The sequence below is a fragment of the Coregonus lavaretus genome (assembly GCF_964263955.1).
Source record: "Coregonus lavaretus genome assembly, chromosome: 32".
NCBI classification, from domain to species: Eukaryota; Metazoa; Chordata; class Actinopteri; order Salmoniformes; family Salmonidae; genus Coregonus; species Coregonus lavaretus.
The window spans coordinates 29,077,097-29,096,243 of NC_140019.1; the positions used below are offsets into that span (position 1 = coordinate 29,077,097).

Below are 19,147 nucleotides of genomic sequence, written 5' to 3' on the forward strand. Positions count from 1 at the left end.
GCAAAAATTACTTTGATATTGTTGTTACTGTATAGTGAAACAAAATAGACTCCAGTACAGATACTACCTAAATTGGTTGATTGATTTCAAAGGAAATTGTTGGGCTACATGATAGCAGGCAGTTATGAATTCTAAGAATATATTCTTGCCAATATCTTTCACATGTTCTTCAATTAAGGGTACCATCAGAACACTCATAAATATCTGTAAGAATGAAAAATGAATTTTCATAATACATATTACATTTACGTTTGCAATTGTATAGGTTATCACAGTTCAGAAGTTATGTGATAGTCTTTAGCGTGCAGTTTATTATTACCCCAAAAGTACTATTTTTTTTGCAACATAAAGGTCTTCTGAACCAGGTCATGCCTTAAAGATGAATCTTCAGTCCAAATCCAAGGCAGTGGTGTAATGGCACAGATTCAGTCTAGAGAGGACACAGATTCACTAAACAGGTATGGCCCAGATTAATCCAAAAACAACAATCACACGTTTTCATTTTCTGCCGTTTCACGTTGGTTGTTTGGAAATGCAGAGGAAAAGTAGAGATTCATGGGAAAATAGATATGGTCATGTGGTATAGTAATGACATGTGTTACAATATCAATGTTTATATAGAATAACTACATCTGCTTGTTGGAAGGACTAGTCACTAGAGGTCATCCTTAATCATTATTAAATATCCCTAATAACATAATAATGCATAATACAGCATGTGTATGTATAGGGTTATGTAATGATTAGGATTTCCTTCTCTTAGGTGAGTATATTAATCAACAAAGCAATTACTTTTTTTAATGTATGAGCAAAAACAAATGTGAGAATCAATCTTTAGACTATATAAGTCCTATTTAATACATTATTTGTTTTTAAGTGTGAATATATTTTCGCATTGTGTGGTATAGCCTACACAGCCTACACTAGTAAATGTTTAGGTAGGATGGTAAAGTTTCTTTTGATAAATTTGTCACATAAAAATGTCAAACACCCTATAATTATATTAATTTGGTAGCCTAAATCTATATTTTTAATCAGCATAATAGCCTCTGTCGCGAATTGCACCATGCGTCAGGTTAGCGGGAAAATATTTGATGTGCTATTTTACAATAGCCTACTATTTCATTCATATTTCCTTTGTTTTATGTAGACTATAGGCCTGCTCAGTACTATATAATAGTATACATTTCCAAATTACATGACAGAAAAGTGCGTTATGCTGCGTCCGTATTCGCCAAATAAAAATAGCCAATATTTAGCTTGTTTATGCAGTAGGCGAAATAATAAAATAAATGTTATAGGCTAGGCTATAACTTTTGAAATTTTAAATTATATCTTTCTTGAACGTTAAATTTGTATCCATTCGGAATCGAATCGCTGTAAATATATAGACAGACATCGAATGCTATAAGATATAGATAAGATATAGACAGTTCAAAGACCGTTCTATTCCAAAAACCAAGTTTAGTCAGACTAGACTATGCTTAGTACCTTTTTACTTATTATTAGAATGTTTGATGCACAATACCAATCCACGGATAGATTCAGTTTTGTCTTGCGACTAATATTGCAACATCCTTTTCCACCGCCATGTCCACGAGTTCTATTCTATACATCCCCAAGTCGTTATGGATGAGTGACATTCTGTAATCTACCCTCTCCAGACCTTGTTGTGCCCCTCAGGTCATCGTTTACAACCTACCGTTTCATTAAAGACTGGAAGGGACACATTGTATCAGTAGCTTAAAGCTGATGTAGGGCAATTGTATAGGTTATCACAGTTCAGAAGTTATGTGATAGTCTTTAGCGTGCAGTTTAGCTGCGCTCTATCGAAGTTCTCAAACCTAGTTGCTTGTTTTGTGCGTGAATTTGTCATTTCATTTTTCAGATTAACATTAGCAATAGAAAAAGACTCATAAAAAGCATTTTATCGATTGGTATGGTATAATGTTCCTTAACCATTATTGAAATAGACTAGAATGTAAGCGCTTGCTTGGTCTTCAACACTAGTCAAGCATTTACATTTACATTTTAGTCATTTAGCAGACGCTCTTATCCAGAGCGACTTACAGTTAGTGCATACATTTTAAATTTTTTCATACTGGAATCGAGCCCACAACCCTGGCGTTGTAAACACCATGCTCTACCAACTGAGCTACATCCCTGCCGGCCATTCCCTCCCCTACCCTGGACGACGCTGGGCCAATTGTGCGCCGCCTGGATTCGAACCAGGATCTCTAGTGGCACAGCTAGCACTGCGATGCAGTGCCTTAGACCACTGCGCCACTCAAGCCGTCTTTAAATAGGCCTACTCGTCTGATATTAGGCTACATTTGACAAACGAAATATTGAAACTACTGTATAGGCTGTATAGTAACTTTTACAATTATAGATTGCTTAAATTATATATTAGTATACTATTTACTTTGATGCGATACATGCATCCTTCTCCATGATTTGCTTATTTATTTCTCGTAAGATCTTTGTTTGGTTTAATATATGCAAGTCTTACCCGAGATAGCCTACTCCACGAGATCTGAAAATAGATCAAAATGTCATTTCATTTTCATTATATATATATATATATATATATATATATATATATATATATATATATATATATATATATATATATATATATATATATATATATATATATATACCATGTGTGGCAGCTTACATCACCGCAAGGACCTTGATGGTTTAAATGCTGGAGGTCAAAATGTACCATTTAGTATGAAATGGAGCAAGGACACCTGTTGGGCATTTTACATTTTCATTATGTATTTTCTTTAGGGCTGTCAGAGTTAATCAGTTAATTCGAGTTCACTTTTTGTAATTTTAATGCATTCTATTTTTATCGTGATTAATTGCATTGTCTGAAAGCGTTCAAAATACACTGAAAACATTAAAAATACATAATCTATACAGCTAAAAACAACAATGCCATGTCAAAACAAGTTGACATTGAGGTTAAAGCAAGTGTGCTTTATCAATTTACCTGATTTTGCTAACCGTTACCTTGGACAAAATCAAGACGTCAAAATTATTGTAATGCTTTTTGTATGAAACAAATCTTAAAGCTCAATTTGAACAAATTCTGAATTTGAGATTAATCGTGTAATCACAGCAAATCCTGAGATTAACTGATATTTGTTTTTTATCGTTTGACAGCCCAAATTCTCTTAAATGTATGTAGTTTTGTCCTTGAGCTGTTCTTGTCTATCAATGTTCTGTATGTCATGTTTTATGTTTTGTGTGGACCCCAGGAAGAGCGCTGCTGCATGAGCAACAGCTAATGTAGATCCTAATAAATAAATAAATACATCCTCACAGCTGTCCTTTTCTCTCGGTGTTTGAAGCAGAGAAATAATGCTGCATATTATCAAACTCCATAAGTGCACCATGTCTACATTGTTGCCTTTCTCCACAAATTCATCCAAGCAGCTCAATATATGATTTTATTTTTCAAGTACACCAGATAGGTGTGGTGAAATGTGTTGTTTTACAGGGTCAGCCATAGTAGTCCGGCGCCCCTGGAGCAAATTAGGGTTAAGTGCGTTGTTCAAGGGCACATCGACCGATTTTTCACCTTGTCAGCTCAAATATTCGAACCAGCGACCTTTCGGTTACTGGCGGCTAGGCTACCTGCCGCCCTAATAATGATGTCACGTCGATTATTTTCCTTTTGACAAGGTAGACACGCATTATATCGTGTGAACGCATTATATATTTAAAAAAATCATCCCACTGGCAGCGCAATAGCCTACATTACTAAATTTCGACGTTCTGTAATTGTGCTATTGTAACCTGACATGTCCACATATCATTTAATTAAGTCTATAGCCTATACGCACCGATACATTTATCCATGCATTTGGAAACATATGGCCTACGGATTTAAGTCTCAAAGAACGTCATATTAAATACCAATTTTCTATCATTAGATCTGCAACCTGATCTAGAACAACAACTGGAACATGTCTCTGCGAGAGAAAATAATTTCGCTGATTAAGTCTCATTATACGTGTCAAGCGAACATGTATGGAATTGTCCTTGGCATCATGCAAGATCTTATTTAAAAAATATATATACAGGCATTCAGATGATAGTAAGAAAAAGTACTAATAAACTGGTAAATTACTATACCATGTTGAGTAAATCTTGTATGATATTTTTTGTGTTGGCAAACAAAGGAGTAGTGACTAAGGGTGAGTGTGTGTGTGTGTGTGTGTGTGTGTGTGTGGGTGTGTGTCAACAGAGAGAGAGAAAGAGAGGGGGGGGGGGGGAGAGAGAGACTCAGAGGTTGAAGGTGTTTGTGTGCGAGTCGAGAAACATATATATATGGTAAATATACTGTATTTATTCATCTCTGTCTGCCAGCCTCAAACATTGTGCTCTTGATCTGACTTAGGCCTAAGCTACAACACTCACGAGTCACATTCCGAAAAAGTGCACCAATAGATACCAATAGATATTAGCGTCCCATATACATCAACTGAGGAGTTTTACTTTTGCAAATAACCATCCTGTGATGTACTCTATCTTTTGATGCAAACAACTATTGACCTATGTTGACGCTGTTATTAAGGGCTGAGCCCGCTTGAATAAAGAACAAGATGACATATTTCGGATTAAACGAAAAATCTGTTTGGAATAACCTTCATTAACTGGCCTGTATCATTCAAAGTGTCAAATATGATGTCTAAATAAAATAGAAGGAAAAATACCAAACAATTTGTCAAAAATGAGTAAGTCTTGATTGGAATGCAGAGTTGTATTGGAATGAGAGTTGTATTGAGCCGTCTGTTGGATGACATACATATTTGTTTTGGAACAAAGGGCCTCTACTGTTGGTTGATCAGATAATTTTCAATTATAGTAATTATTTTGAGATGTATTATACTGGCATGTATTCATGTATTAAAGTCACAATTCCACATGGGCCTCTTGTGATCTTGCGATTTCCAAAGTGACAAACGATAACACGAAGGGATGGGCCTGCACTCCACATAGATAGCCCTATAGCCTAGCCCTTGCACCCAGTTCAGTTTTATTTCTGTGTTATTTGAAAATAAGTGAATAATATTTGATTTGTTAGAGTGAAATCGTTTTCCGTTACTTTATGCGAAACATATCTCCTTAGCCAAGGCTGTATGCCCATCTGTGCCAAGCTGGCGTGCAACGCAGGAGCGGGCAGCGCTGGCTGAGATGAGACCAGCAGGGCCGAGATGCAACACATAGCAAAGGAAAGGGTGAAATTAATGATTTACCTGAAAGAGACAATACATTTTTAGGACATGTGTAATTCGTATGTAATTGTTTGGTTACGCGTAAATCTCAGCAAATGGATTGCGCAAATGGCCCATGGCGTGCGCATGAATCAGACAAGCTCACAAAATATGTAAAATCACGACGCAGACTACGTTTTCAATTATTTCAATCTAGCTGTTGAAAATAATTTGTGCTGTAGGCTATATTATACGATTATTTTCATAAAAACAAATTGGGTACCACGGACCTATATCAAAACTATAGGCCTACAGATGTGGCCTACCAACGTGCTACATGACATGTGTTCTACATTTGACCTACCATGGTACAGGCTTAGTACATGACAAAAAATCGGAACTCATGTTTTAAATTTCGCAACACACTCTTAACCATCTTCATGCTTTGCGCATAGGCCTATACAGGCATTCCCTCCAAATGTCATGCAAACGCTCTCATGTAGAAAAACAAGTATAATGGGTAGACAATGGAATGAGGTTAATGCACACATATGTGTGTGTTTGCATTTCACCGATCAAAAGTTTAAAAGAAGAACTTCAACTGCCAGAATATTTCACTCTTAATGAGATATCTTCGTATGCAGGCATGAGATGTCCTTTGGGCTGTACGATTGTGTTGGCTGTATACCCGGGCGCGGTATCAGTTATAGGCTATACCCGCACAAAGTACTCGATAAGATATTTGTAACTTTGTGCAAGTATTCTCCAGAATAAGAAGATTGAAATGCCCTTTGTGCTTGGAACCAGGGTGGCAGGTAGCCTAGCGGTTAAGAGCGTTGGTCTAGTAACTGAAAGGTCTCTGGTTTGAATCCCTGAGCCGACTATATGAAAAATCTGTCGATGTGCCCTTGCGCAAGGCACTTAACCCTAATTTGCTCCAGGGGCGCCGTACTACTATGGCTAACCCTGTAAAACAACACATTTCACTGCATCTATAAGGTGTATCCCTTACTAAAAAAATAGCAGTTTTTAAACTGTGTCGACTGTGGTATTTTGGACGAAGTAATTGCAGAATAACTGCAGCATACTGCAGTTGAACTGCAGTTATACTGCACTGTAACTGCAGTCACACTGAAAATTACTGCAGTAAAAAAAAGGTGTTATTTTGAACGCAGCATACTGCAGTTATACTGCACTCTGACTGCAATTTTTTTACGTAAGGGATTTGACAATAAAACATTTATTTTGACCCTAATTGCTCCTGTAAGTCGCTCTGTATAAGAACGTCTGCTAAATGACTAAAATAGAAAATGGGACCATTTCTGTTGGTTTTGTCAGTGAGATGATATGTTGAAAAATACTATAAAAGTTATTCTGATTGATTAAATATTAGCCTAATGTTTGTTGCTTATTTATTGGCCCACGGAAAAAGTAGCCTATCTACCCGAAATAGTATCGAGGTTGAAATTAGTTGTGGTTATAAAAGTCAGTCCATAGCCTACTTTTGTGTCTGCCTCCAAAATGAGGCAGAATCATTGGGTACAGGCCTATACCTATCTTTCGGTCTGAACGTAATCCTGTAGGCCAAGGTACCTCGGCCTTGTTCTCCATTGCTGAGAATCAGGATGTGACATAGGCTTACGTTTTTCCTCTCTCTTTACCTCTTTACCTCTTTAACTCCCAAACACTCATGGGTGTAGATACCTTCATGTTGACACACCTCGAAGGTCCATGTCAGTTTACATAGCTCAGGAATCGGGGACCCATAAATCATTGTCTGGCAGGTGTGTTAGCGGGGAGGCAAATGAGGATTAGCGCATGGCCGACCTGTCAGGAAGTTGTGCAGTAAGGGAGGTAGCACTGAGGTGTGTGTGGTTTGAACTAGGGCCGCTAGGATATGCGAGATTTATGGGCTATGATTACATGATGTCATCATATATCAGTATAGAACAGACTACTAGGTTACCTTTACTTCTAATAATAAGAAAAATTATAATTATAAGAAAAATTATAAGAATAATTCTATACTTGTTAGTTTTATGGTTCTTTATTTGTATATCTATTAACTTTGTTCAGCCAAATAAAATTATATGAATCAGCACAATTCAACTTTCTGTCATTGAATAAACAAGTTCATTCAACCAATTATTCCGTTTCTCAGGATGAAATTAACTTCTGAAACCCTACTTCTTCAAAGAGTATCTTTAATAATGGCACGTGTCATTTCCTACTAGCGCTGACTTTGCTGATAACTTCATTAAAAATGTACTTACTACGACTGTGATATGTGGTTGTCTCACCTATAGCTATATTAAGATGAATGCACTAACTGTAAGTCGCTCTGGTAAATGACCAAAATGTAAAATGTAATTATGTAAATGCAAATAGTGTGGGATTAAAACCGTCACATGCTCTTGAACCCTGCAGTTTTGGTGTGCAGAATATTTATCTCCCAATCTAATTAGACCGTCGTGAGACATGCTACTTTTACCCTACTGATAAATAGTACTGTAATTAATGATGAGCAACTGGAATAAAAAAAGAGGACAATGCTTAATTCCTGAATTTTTTTAAAGTATTTTGAAATACATCGGTAGGCTAAATAAATAATCCCCAAACAGTTATTTTATAACTGGTTTGAGGGTAATTCCGCAGATGTAGGTCTATATGGTATATACTGTAGCTGAATAATAAGGTGGGCCTGCATGAAGCTATGAGGATGATGAACGGAAACTGATCAAAACCATGTTAGAAAGTAGTTACTAATTAAATTAGGCTACACACACAATGAATATGTATGCTACGTGATACAGGTACTACGTGGTATCTGTGCACATAAACGTAGTATATTATGTAATATATGACCACCAATTTAGTAATTTAGGTCAAGAAAATAAAAGTCTAAATTTGTTGTTGTGATGCAATTTCGTTCATCAATGCATCATGGGTATTTCATTGCTTATTAGTAGTAGTATTACTAAGTTAATTAAGTTATTATTATCATTTTGTTATCATTATGATCACAAGAATGGTTAATGACACAATTACAATTCAGCCCTTACAAAAAAAGATTGCCGTTTTGAAACTGCAGTAAAAGTATAGTGACTGTGCAGTTGACTGTGGTAGGGCAGCATGCAGTAATACTGCACTCTTAACTGCAATCTTTTTTCGGAAGGGAAAAGTCTAAAAATGAAAAAAAAAAAAATGAAAAAAGGACATCCATATAAAGGTAGTTAAGGCTCGAATCAAACACGACTGGCTTCGAGATATAATATGCCTGATATGTTTTTAATGTTTGATTTCTCTCTTAATAAACAATCAGTTTTAGAACAATTAGAAAATAAGTACATTTTTAACAAGAGTTCAATTGTTACTGTCTCTGCCACAGTTCACGTTAAGGTCATAAGTACAAAACAAACCTTCAAATCGATATTTCAGTCGGATATATGTCCACACTCTATCTCTATGTTTCGAAAAGTGCTGAAAATAAATCTTACCGTTACCCTACAACCGCAGCAAGAAAAGAAAAGCAGTAAGGGAGTTATTCGAAATGTCGCTTGGGGCTCTGATATCTCCAATGCTCGTAGTATACATAGGAACACAGATGTTGTAGGCCCCCTCTGGAAGGTTTACACTCCATACAATCTGAAACAATGGCCTAGTGTCATCACTATACCAAGAAAAGTGACATGTTCAGTCTAGACACCATGAGGCAGTTCAAATGATTGACATAACTCACATAAGCAGTTCTGAGTTCATTTAATCTCTCCTGATTTCTTCATAAAAAGTCAATAAAGCAAATGCCTCGATTTCCTGATGGGGGAAAATAAATACAAAGTAGGCTATTCAATTCTCATTGATTCCCAGCACAAGTAGAGAGTGTCCATGCCGGGAGGCAATAGGCGTAGGGGTAGTAATACGACGGCTGGAGAGCAAGGAGCGGAGGCCGCAGTAGTTCTCCGGGGTTGTACTGTCTCTGGTCGTCCCGAACTAACACTTTCACAGCCACTTTCTTTGCTGCAGGGGCCGAGGCCATCAAGTCGGCAGCCATTTGACGACGTTTTGTTTTATATCTGCGGTTCTGGAACCATATTTTGACCTGCGTCTCTGTCAGCTTCAGGGAGGCGGCCAGGTCTGCTCTCTCCGGTCCGGATAGGTATCTTTGGTGATTGAACCTCCGCTCGAGCTCGAAGACTTGCGCGTGGGAGAACGCAGCCCTTGAGCGTTTTTTCCTCTGTTTGGGCTGATCCGAACTTTTATCACAACTGGCCTCGTCTAGGTTGTTGGAATCTGAAAGAAGAAATGGTGCATTTGATGTACTATGAACAATGAAAACCATCGCTTTTCTTAGACCACACAAGATGGAATAGTCATATAGGCCCTAGCTCTGAAAATGTATCCAAGGCTGTCTGAAAACGAACCTCACACCTTCATAAATCATCATGGCCATATACACACGTTAATGGAATATATATACATTGAAATGAGGCCTAAATATGAGTGTATGCCATGACATTACGCACGAGGCAGCAGGATGTTAAGGCAGAGCATCCTGCGAGTAAAATAGCCTAATGTTTACACCACATAGGCGAAATGATTTGAAGGGATTAGCCTTGGATGTTCCCCATAAAGTATTTTTAGAATATTACATTAAATGATGCTTTCAATTGATGTGTTTACAGACTTTTTCCCGATATGTCTCAATAAAAGATAAATGTGTAACTTACCCGAAACATTAGGTTCACAGTCACTAAGACCTTTTGCGTTATCGACAGCAGTGGATTCATGGTCCGTTTCGTCCTGCAAACTTTCTTCCAGCACGTCTGAAGCAGGATCCCTGTTTTTCTCTGACTTGCAAACGGCCAGCGTCTTGCTGTCATTGTCATCACTGAGACCTGAATCCGAGTCGTAACTTTTCTGGTCGCTGGCCATGCAAGCACCCTCGTCACTTCTACACGCCGCGGGAAAGTCCTCCGAACCAGTATCCATTTCCCCAAATATTTTCCAACACGCAGTCTTCGAGAAGCAGATGTCCAAATCTGGCAAGTGTCGACTGTCCTCTTTTTTGTTCAAAATGGCTTGGATAGAGAAAGGCATCAAGGAGTTGCTGCGAACGGCCATTTCAAAAAGCAAAGTTTCTTGTCTTTTAAAATTCGTAGATATGGACCAATGTCAAATCATCCGCATGGTATCCCCCCTGAAGCGCTATTACTGCTTTTTTGTACCTCCCAGATTTGGTATCTCATTGCATTCCCACTGAAAAAGCGATGGAAATACTGCGTTCAGCCTATTTCCCGAGGCACGATGCTTCTCCTCCGTATAGCTCTCGCATTAGCCTAAGCTTTCTCTCTTTTCCTGCCCTTTTCACACAGATCCACTATCCAACCTCACCTGTGACAGACAGCGATCCTTCTCCATTTCCTATTGGACAAGAGGAGAGGAAAGTCGCGTGGTGATTGGTCACTGTAAATTACGACACGCTCACGTCCTGTCTGGCAATAAATATGTTTTTAAAAGGTTAACCCCTCACCAGCCAAACGGGCTGTTGTATATCAAACCATGAAAATAAAATCATCCCTTGAAATGACAGTAGCCTAGCCTATGTTTGTCTTTAGCCAACACACACCAATAGATACGCATACACAACTGTTGCCAATGTTAGTCATAATAATGAGAACTTCGAGGTTGATAGTAATACAGCTGTCAGTCTACCTGGGTGGCTGTTGTTCTGCGCCTTCTCCCTATCCATACATAGGTTTACGGTTTGCTCTATAGACGACGTTTTGTTTTGACGTTTTTGACGACGACCTTGGCCTTGAATCTATACTGTAGATACCAACCACCTGAACCACAGGTAAGCTTCACTCGGTGTCAAATGTATTCCATTAATGTTGATAACTCCTAATAACTGTAAAACGAAGAAGAGTTATATTGTAGGGATTATTTGCTTAATGTCTGAAGTTCTTTCTGAGGAGCATCTTCCCGTGAAATAATGATGTAGGCTACATGCTTCTCCTCCTGTATGTTGCAGCGTTATACAGCAAATGCCTAAAGCATCATTTAATTTCAATGCATGCACATTATGTTTTTCAGGGTTTGCCACATTTAGGCCTAGGCCTATAGGCTTCCAGACCTCCGGTTTCGGCGACATGATCTGTGGGCCTATAGGCGGCACATTGCAGCCCATTGAGGTAGGAGGAATAATGATTTTCTCAATGGCAATTGATCGAATTGACGTCTTAATAAATTCGTCCAAGATGTATCATTGATCTTGTTTAATTCAGCTATAACCTAGCGGTTAAGAGCGTTGGGCAAGTAAATGAAAGGTCGCTGGTAGTTATTGTTATAGGCGTACATAATATAATTTTTATCGTGATGATAGTAAGACATTAATAAACATCAACAACATTCATTCAGCGCACAATGCACGAATTAACCTATATTTATGAGCAGACCGCGAGCGTGAATATTCGAATGCCTCAGCGGTCCCCATAATATAGGCCTACGACTTATAGCCATGTAACTGAAGCGTTTATCCACTATCCGCTTTTACATTGACTCATATTTGTGTTGATTGAAAGTTAGTAGGCCAAGAACTGATGCACTATTAACACTAGATACAGGTAATGTATCAGCTGATCTTTTACATATAAAAACAACAACAAGTAAATCAATACAATAGGCAACCAATGAAAACACATAAAAGGTGTAACTGGTATTTGTGAATGTCTTCTTGCCCAAAAAATCAATCGAGTTATGCGCGGTATATGCTTAGGCCTATGTAATTTATTACATTGACTCATAATTCTTACATAGGTAAGCCTTGATTAATAATATATTTTATTGGCATAACGTAGAGCGTAATGTTGAATAAACAGGGATTTTTAGATTTATTTTGAATATCAACCGTTCAACAGAATCATAATAGGGTCATTGGCCTTGAATCTGATCCTATCAATTCAGATATTTGCAGTTGTAGTATTTCCTCTCTAAATAGCTTCCTCATGTTGATAACAGTTTGATTATTGCAATAGTTTGCAGTGATCTAAATATCAGCATGAACCCACTGAATATGAAGTGAAGTCATATGCCTAGAAAATGTATAGGACAATTGATGACAAGCATATGTTATGAGTGTGTAATCCTATCATACTTAGGCTCATTTTAAAAATATTAAAGGTTTCTCAATTGTCATGTTGATCAATGATGTCATTGGCAGACCTTTTGCATGTATATGTCCTACCACCTAGTGGTCACGGAGTATACTACATTTGCATTTGCATATGTGGCATCCTTGACTTTTCCCATTCCAATATGATGATCACCACATGATAGTAGATGTTGTTGTTGGGAGGTTGATAAATCAGGGATGTAATAAAATTCTTCTTTTAATAAAGTTTTCTGAGATAATGAAATTATACTCAAGAAATCCATATAAAAATACTGTTACTTACTACTGTCCATGCAGTTAGACAACCTAGTGAAAACACTGGCAGCCTGAAGTACATATAGGACCATTCCTGCTGTGCAACTGCATGGACCCTGCACCTGGATTAGAAAGGGACCTCATTTTCCTTTTTTACGTCATTTAAAAAGACAGCCTTTGTGTACAGACAATTTATTGTTCGTTGTGCTACTTTTGCATGTTTATGACCATATCATTTGAAAAAGAAAAAGAAAGCCGCACACTCTAGTAGCTCAGATGCAATAATTTAATAACCTAATAACCAACGTTTCGACAGACAAGCTGTCTTCATCAGGGTATATGACCATATCATGACATATGATCCTTGCAAAAAGTTGACTGCTGATCTCACAACTCCTTCCTTACAGAAATAACCCCAGCTGATTTAAGACTTAAAGTCTGACTTAGTCTTGAAGAGTGTTTAAAAGGTTTTGTAATGAGTCTTCCCTGCTTTAGCCACTGAATGAGGGTAAAGAGAAGCTAAGAGAGAATAAGATGGAAAATGGGTCAAATTGAGAGTTTGTTCACGTGCCAGAGGTCCACAAAAGAGGAACTCACCCTGGCTATCAATACAATGTCAACCAGGACTCCCTGGGCTCCAGGGTGTTTAGATAACCAAACTGGGATGAGTAATAGAAAGTAAGTAGCTGTAAGTGACAGGAAAACTAAACAGTGCAACAGCAGTTTGCTGTACAGCGAGACAATAAGTGATGCATAGTAAGTGATATGCAATAAAAGCTTCAGCGTGTGTATGCATAGAGCAAAGCAAGATTAATGTCACAGATGGATAAAAGCATTTCTTTGCAAAAGAAAATATTTCACGGCACTCAAAGGAAAAATCTAGCTCTAATGAATTCATCTCAAATCGGCGTACCAACTCGTGGTTCAAATTTTGACAGCATTTTAAGAATTGGCAGAAGTGGTCAAATAACTCATTGGAAATAAATCAAATGTCCCACATCAATTTCACATATCCTTCCAGACCATCAACAAAAGCATACTTGTCCCTTTTCAGAGTTTAGCTTCTCCTCTGCCATTTAATTTGTGGGTGTGGGACTTATGTGCAATTAGGTATAAATATAAATATATATGTGAAGAGAGTCAAAACCGCCCAGACACATGGGCTCTCTAGGATCTGGTTTGGGAAACTATATAGAAACCCCATCGTTTTTGAGTAAATGCCTGTTTGTAAGGTCCACATCATGCTCTCTAGCCTATAGAGGGATACTCAGGGACAGCCGAGGTAGATTAAATAAAATGGGTCCCTCTGCTGGCTGGGAAAGACACTGACATGGAGGTGGTGTCTGGGACCCACAGGTAAGTTTGGGCTTTGTGTCATTCAGATGTAGGATCTTAATTTGACCACCCTGTTGCAGGAGAACTTTCCTGCAATGCAGGACATTTAAAACTTGTAGTGTATTTGAGGTTTAAAAAGGCTTCTGAGTCGAGTCGCACAAAATGGAATATAATGTGGCGGATAAAGTTCGGAATGACACAATTTCATGTGTACAACATCTAAAGACCTGCATCACTATACTGAGAGCGTTGTATTTGGGTGTTTTTGTTCATGTTTTATCTAAGCACTGCAGAACGAGCATAAGAAAGTGTATCGCTGGTTGGGGTAAGTTTCTCAAACCCAAGTGAAATCTAAACAAAAGTGTCTGGACTCTTCTATAACATGCCATTTACATCCAAAATACAGATTTAGTTCAAATAAAGTGAACTTCTCCTTTAAACATTGCAGATTGCACCTTTAATGGTTATTATATGTAATCATCATTTCAATTATCATCGTTATATTCAATTACAATGATGGCAGATCATTCTGTGTGTTGGTGTTATGGAGAGTTGACATAATGATGTATTAATTTGTCCACAGATTTAATTTTCACTTCCTGAATACCTCCTCGGTGTGATGTAAGGGAGAAAACTACCACACTCCCTCAATACATCCTCAGTGTGATGTAAGGGAGAAAACTACCACACTCCCTCAATACATCCTCAGTGTGATGTAAGGGAGAAAACTACCACAAAACCATTACTCAAGACAAATGTATACTGGGTTAACATGGCGTGAGAGTGGTTGTGTCTCCTTATTTCTACACAGCATATAACTTTAACCGTATGTTTTTAACAGAAATCCTGGTTAATCGAGCCGCATGACAGAACCATGGTAACATCTCTGTTTCCCATCCTCTCCAGGGTGTGTTTATGACAGGTCCTGAACCTTTGCGTGCTGGTATGAGGAAGGAGGCTTGCAGCACGCCATTCTCCCCCTCTCTTACGAGAACCGCTGCCAAATTGCATTCAGATGGAGCAATACATGAGAGGGCACTGCCAAGAGTCATTTGCAATAAATGCTTCCAAAAGGTCCTCTGCATTTCTCACCAAATATCAGATCTACCATGATAGCCACCCTTAATCAACTTCGACATTAAGAAGCGGAGGAAGTGCGCCACCGACTATAAGTATGCTTTTAGTCACCTAAGTAACAATTCAAACCCCCTTTTTTTTCTCAAGAAACATTATCCTTGCATGCGATGAACCACTAAATGGAAGAACCCTATGGATAGCACACACCTAATATTGTAAATGGAACCAAGAGACAAGGGAAGAGCAGGCCTAGCTGTGCCCTCCTCCTCTTGGAAGTTATTCAAAACAACTCAGCATTGGCTACATTACTCGGCCCACACTCAAAGCACAGGAGCACTTTTTAGTGGGGGGATAGCCCACTGTTACAGTCCAATTCATTTGTGTAGATAGCGCAGACATGATTTATAGTGGATTTTCAGGCATGTTCTACTGACAAACGAGCTCCCATCTGCCTTCAGCACGCAATAGACAATCCATGCAACTCAAGCACATTCATGCAAGGCTTCTCTTTAGTCAAGGGCCTTGTTGCCTAAATGCCTCTGCGACTATTCTCTTTCTCCTCTGCTCACGCTTCAATAAAAATGTCCTTCAAAAGAAAACAAGCCTTTCATGAATGTTATGTCAGATGTACTTCTTTTGAATATACACAGAGGTTTATCTGGTTATCAAGGCTTCAAGGACCATTTAGACGTTCTAGAATTAACCAAGGATAGTTGGACTGAGGTGACTTAGACTGTATATTACCACTTTGTGGCTCAATACTGCTCATATGGCGGACTTATTATATACAGTGCATTCGGAAAGTATTCAGACCCCTCGACTTTTTCCACATTTTGTTACAGCCTTATTCTAAAATGGATTAAATAATTTTTTCCCCCTCATCAATCTACACACAATACCCCAAAATGACAAAGCGAAAACAGGTTTCTATAAATTTTTGCAAGTTTTATATAAGTATTCAGACCCTTTGCTATGAGACTGGAAATGGAGCTCAGGTGCATCCTGTTTCCATTGATCATCCTTGAGATGTTTCTACATCTTGATTGGAATCCACCTGTGGTAAATTCAATTGATTGGACATGATTTGGAAAGGCACACACCTGTCTATATAAGGTCCCACAGTTGACAGTGCATGTCAGAGCAAAAACCAGGCCAAGATGTCGAAGGAATCGGGGGAGAAGGGTCTTGGTCAGGGAGGTGCCCAAGAACCCGATGGTCACTCTGACCAAGCTCCAGAGTTCCTCTGTGGAGAGGGGAGAACCTTCCAGAAGGACAAACATCTCTTCAGCACTCCACCAATCAGGCATTTATGGTAGAGTGGCCAGACGGAAGCCACTCTTCAGTAAATGGCACATGACAGCCCACTTGGAGTTTGCCAAAACGCACCTAAAGACTCTCAGACCATGAGAAACAAGATTCTCTGGTCTGATGAAACCAAGATTGAACTCTTTGGCCTGAATGACAAGTGTCACGTCTGGAGGAAACCTTGCACCATCTCTACGGTGAAGCATGGTGGTGGCAGCATCATGCTGTGGGAATGTTTTTCAGCGGCATGGACTGGGAGACTAGTCAGGATCGAGGGAAAGATGAACAGAGCAAAGTACAGAGAGATCCTTGATGAAAACCTGCTCCAGAACGCTCAGGACCTCAGACTGGGGCGAAGGTTCACCTTCCAACAGGACAACGACCCTAAGCACACAGCCAAGACAACGCAGGAGTGGCTCTGGGACAAGTCTCAGAGTGTCCTTTAGTGGCCCAGCCAGAGTCCGGATTTGAACCCAATCGAACATCTCTGGAGAAACCTGAAAATAGCTGTGCAGTGACGCTCCCCATCCAACCTGACAGAGCTTGAGAGGATCTGCAGAGAAGAACGGGAGAAACTCCCCAAATACTGGTGTGCCAAGCTTGTAGCGTCATACCCAAGAAGACTCGACACTGTAATCACTGCTGTAAAAACATTTCTAAAAACCTGTTTTTGTTTTGTCAGTATGGGGTATTGTGTATAGATTGATGAGAAAAACAGAAATGTAACCCATTTTAGAATAAGGCTGAACGTAACAAAATGTGGAAAAAGTCAAGGGGTCTGAATACTTTCCGAATGCACTGTACATTCTTTTATGGTTATCTAGACTTTGTAAGCTTCTAGAGGTCCCACATTGTCCATGCCCCTATGCCACCATGTCTTTGCATCTCCTATGTTGGTCAGTGGAGAAAGTTCTTACGACATTATTTTTAATGATGATACAAGATTCACTCGAGGTCCCTGGGTGTGGTCAGTAGTGGCCAGCAGCATATTATTATGGTTACCACTAACCTAATCTTTGATCTGTTTCTTCTGTGTTGTGTTTCCTATGACACTTTCTTGTCTCTCCAAAAAGCGGCCAGCGATGGAGTGCTGTGGTGACATGGCTCAAAAACCCAGTCACGCTAGAGTCAGGGGCTTAACCTCTCTCTTTGTCTTAACCATGGTATTTTAAGATTTCTTTTAAAGCCTCTACTCTTCTTGGCTGCCCGTCTCCATTTCTGTGACTCTCATATGAAACACTTCTGACGTTAAACACCTGTTAACTTTTATGTCTTGTGAGCGGAGCGGCTGAATGGGAGGCCATTATATTCAGTGCCAGTCGCCTTGGCTAAATCCCAGTAGAGGAAAGACCACTCCCAATATGGAGGGGCTACGGGAGTGAGCCCCCTTATTCCAAACAGCCGAGCTAGGCAGTCTGGGAGGATCTCTCCTCTGTTCAAATCTAATATGCCTTTTATTTCACTTGACAGCTAAGATGAAACCACAGGCTTTCCATAGTGCACTCCAGGATAAACCACATGGCTAACCAAGAGACTAGCCTAACCTTGCCGACACTCATATCAAGTCACAACAGGAGAAGCAAAGCTCTCCAATCTTAAGGATGCGATAAGGATAAGTGATATGGAGAACCTTTTGTAACAAAGTAAGTCTGGCGACATCAGGTGGTTTAAAAAGTGGGGATCTGGTTTCAAAGGATCCCCCTATCATGTGTTAACATTGTGACCGTTGCTGAATTAAACAAATAAGGCAGGGCTCAAACCACCCGGTTTATAATTAAGCAATAAGGCCAGAGGAGGTGTGGTATATGACCAATATACCACGGCTAAGGGCTGTTCTTATGCACGACGCAACGCGGAGTGCCTGGACACAGCCCTTAGCCGTGGTATATTGGCCATATACCACAAACCCCAGAGGTGCCTTATTGCTATTATAAACTGGTTACCAAAGCAATTAGAGCAGTGAAAATAAATGTTTTGTCATACCCATGGTGTACGGTCTGATATACCATGGCTGTCAGCCAATCAGCATTCAGGGCTTGAACCACCCAGTTTATAATGTCTGTTAGATCATGACTGCACTGTACCAACCTAGCCGTCTCCACAATAGTACCGAACACATAGATCCTATTAACTGATGTTTTATATGTAATTCTATGACCTTACATTACAGTCCCCATTGTCCCAAAGTCCCAAATTGTCAGTCGTTTCAGACAGCCAGTCATTAGAAAACAAAAGACACCTGGTTACACCAATGATATCAAATCACAGAAAGGGGTGTTGTTTGTCTGCCAGGACCAGTGGCTAAATGAAAACGGATCCAAAAACGTTTAAAAAAAATTGCTGTTAAGCTAATATTTAGGGACTGGATTCCAGTACCAGGAAATACCTGTGCAGAACTCCTTAAAGAATCGGATTTAGCATTCCGCAAGACCGGTCGGAAAACTCCATCCAGCATCTTCAAAAACCTCCAGCTTTTCATGGCCCTTGTCGATGCCTTTGGATTTCGTAGGCTCAGGTGCAGTAATTATTTAAATCCTTGTAATGTGTTAACGATCGTGGCATATTTCATTCTTAGCGTGTTAGTTTATTCCCTATTAGTAACCAGGAATGTCCTCTCCCCTCAGCCGATAGGTTGACTTCAGCTATGTACACGTTACAGATAGCACATCCATTCACACAACGCCTCCACTGAAAAATAACAGTTGAGAGACTTAACTGCACAGCGGTTAAAACATCGGTAGTACACACAGTAGCACTACCTCACCTTAAAGGG

The 19,147-nt window shown here is 39.3% G+C and overlaps 1 protein-coding gene across 1 annotated transcript; it reads right to left on the minus strand.

The window, feature by feature from the left end:
- Nucleotides 1-8,501: 8,501 nt before the first annotated feature.
- On the minus strand, nt 8,502-10,569 carry nkx3-2 (NK3 homeobox 2). Its single transcript, XM_084150142.1, has 2 exons — nt 9,959-10,569; nt 8,502-9,521 (listed from the first exon to the last, which is right to left on the minus strand). The coding sequence occupies exons 1-2, from the start codon at nt 10,350-10,352 to the stop codon at nt 9,085-9,087; spliced, it is 831 nt and encodes a 276-aa protein (XP_084006268.1). The 5' UTR covers nt 10,353-10,569; the 3' UTR covers nt 8,502-9,084.
- Nucleotides 10,570-19,147: the final 8,578 nt, after the last annotated feature.